The 9,558-nt window shown below is 59.0% G+C and overlaps 1 protein-coding gene across 1 annotated transcript; it reads right to left on the bottom strand.

Annotated features, from left to right (window-relative positions):
- Positions 1-7,324: 7,324 nt before the first annotated feature.
- LOC123182358 (protein MAINTENANCE OF PSII UNDER HIGH LIGHT 1) lies at positions 7,325-8,586 on the bottom strand. Its single transcript, XM_044594897.1, has 3 exons — positions 8,262-8,586; positions 8,053-8,187; positions 7,325-7,952 (listed from the first exon to the last, which is right to left on the bottom strand). The coding sequence occupies exons 1-3, from the start codon at positions 8,457-8,459 to the stop codon at positions 7,602-7,604; spliced, it is 684 nt and encodes a 227-aa protein (XP_044450832.1). The 5' UTR covers positions 8,460-8,586; the 3' UTR covers positions 7,325-7,601.
- Between the last annotated feature and the right edge of the window lie 972 nt (positions 8,587-9,558).

The following is a 9,558-nucleotide window of genomic DNA, read 5'->3' as shown; positions in this document are numbered from 1 at the left end:
GCGCCGCCACCCCTCCAACATCTCCACCCTTCGCCGCCACCTGAGGGACGCCAGGCAAGCCTCGGCGGCCACCGATGAAGGTGGCGACGAGGCCTCTCGTCGCTTCGTTCCCCTTGCGAAGGACCCCGGACTTCGGGGCGGCGACCCCGGTCGGCGAGGCGGCGCAGCCTCTGCGACAGACGGCGTGCGCGGGACGTGACGGCCGGCCTCCTCGGCTGCTCGGGCGGAGTGGATCCGACGGGTGGTGGTCGTGGCGCGGTCTTCTTCCGCTCCAGATCTGAAGGTCGAGCTGCTCCTCCTCCTCTGCTCACTCCTTCCCTCCAGCTGTGTCCGATCTGCAGCTTTGGCTGCCAGTTCTGGTGCTGGCGGGGTGCCGGTGGCATAGCTCGAGTCCGGGGGAAACCCTTGACCGGATCTCCGACCACGGCGGTGATGGCGCGTGCGCGTATCGCCTTTCTCCTTCGAGGCACCGCTGAGGACTCCCCTATCTATCCCCGTCCTAGATCCCAGGTGAAAGCCCAAAACTCGTCTCGGGTTGGGCGATGGCGACGTCCTGCACGTCGTTCCCTTCTTGGAGGCGCCGCCTTGGGTTGTCTGGTTCTCCGGGTTAGCGGTGTCGAGGTAGGAGAGCGCCCGTCAGCTGCGAGTCCAAGCAAAGGCTTCCCAAGCTTCGCCCTTGGGTCTTTGCAGCTTGTTTCTTCGACAATCCTCCCAACGGCTTTCCTTCTGTTCTCGGTTGCCCCGGGCAGGTGGCAGTGCAGCTAGTGGTGTGCCTACGGCGTGGTGAGGACTATGAGCTATGCCTGCTCTGGGTTTTGACCGGCACCTGCTCTTGCTCTCGGGTGAGCGCCCAATGACCCGACGGTGCGGCGCCTTCGAGCCTAGGCGAGAGGATTGGGGTCTTCTTCGGCGTTGGAAGACAGGTGCTCGTGGTCCCAATCCTACGATCCGACTGCGCTCAGTGCTTGCAGGCCTTTGGCTGATCCTTGAGGCTACTCTACTTCCATGTTCTTGGTGCCGATGCAGCGGGCTTCGACATTACTGCAGGTCTTTCATGTTTCTTTCTTTGTGTGCAGTAGTGTGCGTTGCGTTGTAAGCTGCTCAGTCAGCTCCTTTGTATCTTTCGGTCGCTCTTGCTTGGTGGCCATGTGTAATTGTAAGGGCATATTTATCCCTAAGATATTTTGGTGATTGATGACAATGCTTTTGCGGACTAATCGTGTGCATTGAGTGTTTTCAGAGATTCATCCTTTTGGTACGAGACGATTCCCTCCCCTCGGAGCTTGAAGCGAAGACGGTGTAGTCCTTTCGAATTAGTTTGGTGGACTAGTTTCATAGGGATCACCGTACTATCAAGAGGGGGTCCGCTTTGGAAAGGCTAGGGTGGAATCATCACGTACACTTCCTTTGCCCCCCTCCGAGCCTTTCCGCTTCTATGATGGGCTCGTTCCCCTTCTCAGTGTGCCCTCTCTGGTCCCAACGGTAGTACCGCGGGCCGGAGCGGTAGTACCGCTTGGGTGCTACAAGCGGTAGTACCGCTGGTAGCCCCCAGCCGTAGTACCGCTGCGGTCTCGTGCTAGTACCGCCTCGATTCGAGGGGTCTTTTTTCGTGTCGGGTTTTACGGTACTAGCCGCGGCAGTGGGGGCCGTAGTACCGCTCGTATGCGGTAGTACCGCCCTGACCACCGCGGTAGTACCGCTCTGAGCCCAGCGGCAGTACCGCGAGAGGGAGCGGTAGTACCGCTGGCCAAGCAGTAGTACCGCTCTCTGCGGGGCTGGTGTGGGGGGTAACGGTTGGATTGGTCCCCCCACTATATAAGGAGGTCTTCTTCCCCAAAGTTGACCTACCTCTTCCCCCAAAAGCTCCATTGTTGCTCCAAGCTCCATTTTTGCCCGATCTCTCTCCCTAGCCAATCAAACTTGTTGATTTGCTCGGGATTGGTTGAGAAGGCCCCGATCTACACTTCCACCAAGAGAAATTTGGTTTCCCCCACTTATCCCTAGCGGATCTTGTTACTCTTGGGTGTTTGAGCACCCTAGACGGTTGAGATCACCGCGGAGCCATAGTCCATTGTGGTGAAGCTTTGTGGTGTCGTTGGGAGCCTCCAATTAAGTTGTGGAGATTGCCCCAACCTTGTTTGTAAAGGTCCGTTCGCCGCCTTCAAGGGCACCAATAGTGGAATCACGGCATCTCGCATTGTGTGAGGGCGTGAGGAGAATACGGTGGCCCTAGTGGCTTCTTGGGGAGTATTGTGCCTCCACACCGCTCCAACGGAGACGTACTTCCCCTCAAAAGGAAGGAACTTCGGTAACACATCCTCGTCTTCACCGGCTCCACTCTTGGTTATCTCGTCCCTTTACTTTCGCAAGTTTACTCGTGTTATATCTCTTATTTGCTTGCATGCTTGCTGTCATTGCATCATATAGGTTGCTCACTTAGTTGCATATATAGACAACCTATTTTGGTACAAAGTTTAATTTGGTAAAGAAAAGCTAAAAATTGTTAGTTGCCTATTCACCCCCCCCCCTCTAGTCAACTATATCGATCCTTTCAGTAATCCTGGCCGGTTGATGACTTTGTTAATTCAAAGTCGGGCTCCCCTTGAGCCTTTGTTCTAAGAAAAAAAATCTGGGCGGCTGATCGGATTGCCACGAGGGGATGGCCACACACCGAGAAGTGCACGTTCTATAATTATATCATCAAGTTGGCTGCCCATCTTTCTTTGACCCGCCCTTTTGCCCATGAGGTTTGATTCTCCTTTCAACAAGTGCTCCTGAGGCTACTAATGTTGCTTCTACCTCAATAACTATTTGGTGGAGGAGGGTTTGAAATCTACGCAACAACCCAACTACACGCACGCAAATCACCTCGGCTGTTTACGTCACTTGGAATATTTAGAAAGAGAGAAATAGGCGGACTTTTGAAGGAAAGAGATGCTCCCCCGAGATTGTATGGCTAGAGATGAACTAGCAATGTGCCAATGTTCAAGGAGGCTACTGTTTAAAGCATCTCCAGCCGCGCCCCCAACAAGGCCCTCCAGGCGATTTTTCGGCCGTCGGCGTCAAAAAATCGGCCCAGTCGCGCCCCCAAAGGCCCTTTTTTCGCCGGCTCGGGCCGAAATTGGCACCGGCGGACCCAGGCCGAACTTGGCGCGCTGGGGGGCGCCGGCCCAATCGTTTTTGGCGCGAAAATCGGCGGGCCCTCCTTGGCAGCGACTCGGCTCTTCTCGTCGCTTCGTCGTCCTCATCGCCTCGGTTCCCTCGGCGGAATCAATGCCAAAGCTGCCGCGCCGGTCAGCCTCCTCCATTGATGCCTCACGGGCGGCGCAGTGAAGAAGGGACGACGCGCGTCCCTCGCCCGCCACGCGTGCACACGGCGGCTCCGCCTATATAAGCCGCCCCCTCCCGCACCGGTGATGCACAGACTCTCCACCGCCGACGCCCCCGTTCCTCGATGCGCCCGTTCCTCCCTCTCTTCTCGCCATTTCTAGTTCACCCAATGGCCGAGCGCTATCCAGGCGATGGCGCGGCGGCGAACGACTTCGGCCGCCGCCACCTTCACGAGGACGAAGCTCGGCTTCTCTCTGAGGCCGAGTACCCGGTCCCACCGGACATGCGGGTGCCCGGGGCATGGAGGATCAGCGCCGGCGGGGTCCCGGTGCCACCGCCGCCCACCGGGGCGGCGCGTCGCGCGGAGATCGCCCACATCCGTGCCTCTCTGCCGCAGGCGGCGAGGGAAGGGCCGAGGTACACCCCCGACAGCCCGCTGTGGGAGCCGTACTTCCGTCGCCGCCATGCCGAGCAGCTCGAGGCCACCAACGGCGTCGTGCCACCGGAAGGCTCAACTCCGACAGCCGCCGCCGATGGTGGGGCGTGCCCGGCCGCGCGCTGGAGGCCGTCCTCGAGTACATCGAGGGCGGCAACACGCCCAGGCTGGAGTACCCCGCTCCCTCCTTCTCCCGCCGGCATGGGAGCTCGTGGACGCCGAGACGCATGGACCCGACGTCCTCCTCCTCGTCCGGCCGCTCGTCCGGCTCTCCCTCCCTCCTCCCCGTCAAGCCGGAGCCCCAGGACACGCCGACCAGCCAGCGCACCCGTAGCACCGGCATCCGCATCGCCGAGTCCTCCCCCACCTCTGTCCGGCTCGTCAGGCCGAAGGTGCAGCCCGGCCTCCCCGCGGAGTACGAGGCCATAGTCCGGCGCGGCTTCTCCGACGAGGAAGCACTAAAGTGGGCGCGGGACGACTACCTCCGCGACGAGATGGTCCGGCAGCGCCGAGCCCTGGAGGAGATAGCCGCCCGCAAGCATGGGCGCGAGGACGAGAACGGCGTGGTGATCCTCGACAGCGACGAGGACGAGGACGCCCCCGGGCCGTCGAACCCGCCGCGCGTCGGCGACCCTGGGCAGGGGAGCAGCAGGGACGGCGGCCGCGGAGGAGGCGACGACGACGACGGCGGCGACTACACGCAGTTCTACAGGCTCCTCGGCATGTAGAGCTTCAAGGGCGGCGGGCGGCGAGGAACGGCGAGGGCGACGGCGGGTCTACTAATTTTTTTTCTTCTTTTGTAAAATATTTTATATATGTTATGAACTCGCTGAAGTTTAGTTGAATTTGCGCCTTGTTTGTGCCGGATTTTGTTTTCAAAAAAAAACATGGACGCGGCGACTGTGGAGCATCACGCCACCAGCACGCGGTTTAGCGCCGGTGCGCCCCCAGACGGCGATTTTTAGCGCCACCTGAGGGGCCAACGGCTGGAGATGATCTTAGTGTGTGTTGTCTTTCCTTTTCTTGTTTCCTGAGTTCTTGTTCTTCGGAGTGTGTGGGTTCTTGATGCTCTGTACAACGACTAGAACCTTGGTTCCTTTTTTACCCTTTTCTGATATGAAAAGGCAGAACTACTGCCATGCACCTTCAAGAAAAAAAAGTTATGGCTAAGAGCATCTCCAGCCGTGTCCCAGGAAGGCCTTCCGTGGCGATTTTTTCACGCTGGCGCTGAAAAAACGGGCCAGTCGCGCCCCAGGAGCCCGATTTTCGCCGGTCTGAGCCGAAATCAGCGCCGGCGGACCCAAGCCGAACCCGGCGCGTTGGGGGGCGCCCGGGGGCGCCGGGGCGAGTGGTTTTGGCGCGAAAAAGCCGCGGGCCAGCCGCGTCAGCGACACCGCGCCTCGCCTTCCCCCAACGCCTCGGTTCCCGCGGGGAATCAATGGCAAGGCTGCCGCCGCCGGTCAGCCTTGCCATTGATTCCTCACGGGCGGCGCGTCACGGGACGGCGCGCCGACGCCTCCCCTCCCTCACACACGTACACACGGGCACGGCGCGCCTATATAAGCCGGTGGCCTCGCTCGCCTGTGGCCACACCAGCCCAGCCCTCGCCGCCGAGCTATACCTCTCCCGAGCGCCGCCGCCGAGCCTTCCCTCTCCCTCTCCCGAGCGCCGCCGCCCAGCCCTCCCTCTCCCTTCCCTCCCCGACGGCCGAGCGTTTCCCCGGAGACGAGGCGGCAGCCAACGGCTTCGGCCGCCGCACGCTCCGCGAACAGGAGTCCTGGCTCCTATTCCAGGCGAACATCCCGGCGCCGCCGGACATGCGCGCCAGGCCGACGGGCTGGAGGCTCAGCAACGGGGGAGTGCCCATTCCCCCGTTGCCCGACGCCGTGGCCAAACCCTCCTACTTCGCCGACGAGGTCAACGTCATGCGCGCCTCCCTCACCGACGCCCAACTCTCCCTCCCCCAGTACGCCGCCGACAACCACGCGGCTTGGGCGGCGTACTTCGAGCGCCGTCAGCAGCAGCGGATGGCGTCCACCAACGGCGCGCCGGTGGTCGGCGGCCTGAAGAACAGCGAGGGGCGCCACCTGTGGTGGGGCGTCCCCGGCCGCACACTCGAGGGCGGCAACGACCCGCCGTTGGCGTACCCCCCGGCGAGGGCGGCCGTCCCGGCGCACCACCGACGCGACAGGCCATGGGCGCCAAGGAGGTTCGACTCCTCCTCTTCTTCCTCCTCCTCGCGCTCTTCCTCGCACTCCTCCGGCACTCCGGCGCTGCTCGGCGTCAAGGCCGAGCCCGCGGCGGAGACGCCGCTCGGCCGGCGCACTCGCAGCGCCGGCATCGTCATCAACGAGGGCGGCCGGCGCGCCTCCTCGTCGGCTCCTCCGCGCTTCGTCAAGCCAAAGACGGAGCCGGGGCTCGCGTCGGTGAAGGGAGAGCCGGGGCTCGCCGCCGTGAAGATGGAGCACGGCGAGGTCGAGCGCGACGACGACGCGGCCCTTGAATGGGCACGCCAGGACTCCCTCAAGATGGCGAGGGGGCGCCAGTGCGCCGCCCTGCAGCGCTCCGCGGAGCGCCGCCGGGGCCACGACGAAGGAGGAGTCGTCGTCATCGACGACAGCGACGCGCCGCCGCCGCCACCAGTCCGCCATGGCGACGCCGGGTCCAGCAGGGGCGCCCGCGTCAAGGAGGAGAAGGCCGGCGACGAGGATGGCGGCGACTACTCGGTGTTCAGCCAGTTTATTTTAGATTAGTTTATTATATATTTGCTATGTAATGAAAATCGGCGAACTTTGTCGAAATATATGCCCAAGTTGGCCGAAATTTGTCGTGTTTAGCCGAACTTCGCCGAACTGTGCCGAAATTTGCTATACATTTTTAATTTTTAAACGTGCCTGGGGCGGCTGGGGAACAACTCGTCCCAGGCCCATCTTTTGCGCCGGCTCACCCCAGGCGGCGATTTTAGGCGTCCCTGGGAGGCCAACGGCTGGAGATGCTCTAAATGCGCTAGACTCTGGATTCGTGGCCGGATTCTTACCAACGACAATCCCTCCGTCAAGGGATTAGCTCATAACCAGATGTGTAACCTGTGTGACTCGTTCCACCAAGATGGAAAAGAGGTGGACGTCATCCTCAAGTGCCCCTTTGCCAAGGAGGTGTGCCTGCTGGTGGCGGATTTGTGTGAGTGCCAGACCTTTGCTTCTAATGCGGATGCGGCCACCTCTGTTCCATCTTGGTGGAACGAGTCATGCCCCATGAACAACCAACGCATCACCACCGCCATATACACATGCATGTTGGGACTTGTGGAAGGGGCGAAATAGGAACGGGTGTTTGAGCATTCTTCTCTGCAAGGCCCTGGAGTCCCCTTTTCCCCCTAGGATACGGCCATGGAGTCCTTCATCTGATTAAGCAAGATCTTCTTTTGCTTGAGCCCGCAACATATTCTCATCGGCTTTCAGACTGTGAAAACGAATCACCACCTGAGCCCTGCTAACTAATGTTATCCCTGTATCATTATTATTCCTTCTGAATATATATACTGGCAATCGTTGCCGGTTGCTAAAAAACTGGAGTATATTTTCGTGGAGATGTTGTAACATGATTGCAACTGGTATGCAAGATAAGTAACTGAACACCAAGCGAACCACCCGGCATAGACCGCGTGTACAAAATAAAGAGTAGACTTCACTCATGAGTGAAGAACGGCGTGTCAAACTCTTCAAACTCTAGCGTTGTATCGAATTGCTAATACAAAAGCTCGTGCCTGTCTTCCACATCAAATTTATGCTTCGATTATTTCCGTCTCACGCTCACCGTGTATATGATTATCAGCTCACGACGACGGCTGCTCCGCGGTTGCCGAAGTTTCCGCCTCTAAGGTGGGTGAATCAGATTCAGAAGGCGTCTCCTCGGGCGCGGCCGCTTCCACGACAGGGGGGCTCGACTGGACCGAGAATGCCGCGGCGGCCGGCTGGAACTTGGCGACGTAGTAGCTGAGAGGCGGGCCGGAGTATTGGGTCTGCACGGGCGGCTGGTTCTTGCTCACCTGGATGAGGATGGAGGCCGCCCCGGCGACGAAGATGAGGGCCAGCCCTCCCGTGAGCGCCGCCGTGTTCTCGGACCCATCGGACGACGTCCCCGCCGTGCCGGAGCTGATGGCGCTCTCCGCCACGTACACCGCCGGCTGCGCGCGCGCGCGATTACGCCGTCAGTTTGAGATGCCGAGAAGAAGGAAGACAAGGCCAGAAGAAGAGTCTTCACAAAGAATTGGTAGGAGTGCGTACCTCGATGGAGTAGATGTTGGTCTGGCCGGCGGTGTCCTTCTCGACGAGGCCGGTCCATCCTTTCTTCTTGGGAGGGAATGTTCCCACGACCTTGGTCCTCTCCTCCGCCAGCCACTCCACGCTCAGGCTCCCGACCTGCGCCGGCATATCCAAGTTCAGATAACAGCAGCAGCAACAACAACAATAAGGCGATTAGATAGGTCCCGTACCTCCTTCTCCGGCGCGCACTCCACGTCGTTGCACTCGGAGTCGTCCGGAGACGAAGAAGCATTGCAGGACAGTGTCAAGAACCTGTTGCCGCCGTTGATTCCTCCTCCTCCTCGCGGAATCGTGGCCTGCTGGGGCTTGCTGCTCCTCAGGAGCACGCAGCTGCTAGCAGAGAGCATGGATTGGGCAGGGCAAGCCATCTTCTTCTCTCAATTCTCTCAGTCTGGCTCGCTCGCTTGCTCTAGCCTTAGACACACCAGAAAACGAGTGAGTGGGAGGATATGGCTGTGGACTCGTGAACACCACAGAATTGCGAGGTACTCGTTGCCTAGGGGTCTCTCGTGGGGTATTTATTTTTCTTTTGGCTTTTCCTCGCTGCCTACCTGCGTGTGGATGACCAGTCGTCCACGTTCCCCTGCTGGTTGCTACGGAATTTTCTCTGGAGCTGCCAACATTTCCGCTGGGTAATTTGGTGGACACTGGCTCCAAATCTCTTCATCGTACGCGTCCGTTCGCGTCGCTCCTAGCGGTCGGCCCATTGGCTCTCGTGTGCGTACGCTCGTTTTTTTTCTTCATGAAATTAAGCGCTTTTAATTTATTCAAGCTTCAATGGCACCCACACGACACGATCAGCCCTCAAGCTAGTCGTGAGGAAGGCAGGGGGGCGTCCATCCAGCAACTCGTCACCTCCAGTGTGCGTGCTTGTTTTGCACACGTGGGTCGAAAAGTTGAAATTTCTCGATACATGTTGAATATAGAAAGAATGAAACGACGAGGCTACACTACAAAAAAAAAGATATATTCGTGACATTTTGGGCCGAACGAATTTTTTTCTGTCATGCTTATGACACTCCTATGACGACAATTGTGACAAAATTCGGTATCATTATAGATGTGGTGGGCTCCTACTTCTATGACAAAAAACCATGACAGGAAATGTGATTTTCGTCCTGGGCGGGCCGGAGACGCAGCTGCATGACATTCTTTGGGCCGTCCATGACGAAAAAAACCGTGATAGAAGCGAGGGCGGGGAAAATATCGGGGAGTTCTCGGTTACGGTGGGTGGTCAGGGCCGAGCGATGCACGGAAGTTTGCGCGTTTCTCTCGTACATGTACGCGTGTGTGTGCGAGGCGTTGCACTCTAACTGAACCCGAGCGAGGCATTGTGCTCTAATTAAACCCGAGCGATTGCACTAGCTACGTTACTGAACTTCGATCGATCCATTGCTGTTAACTGAACCCGAGTGATTCCTTTGCTACTGCTGCTAACTGAAGCCGATCAATACTGCCTCTTGATGA

Source organism: Triticum aestivum, chromosome 1D, assembly GCF_018294505.1.
Source record: "Triticum aestivum cultivar Chinese Spring chromosome 1D, IWGSC CS RefSeq v2.1, whole genome shotgun sequence".
In the NCBI taxonomy this organism is placed as follows: domain Eukaryota; kingdom Viridiplantae; phylum Streptophyta; class Magnoliopsida; order Poales; family Poaceae; genus Triticum; species Triticum aestivum.
This window is presented reverse-complemented; position numbering and strand designations above follow the sequence as displayed.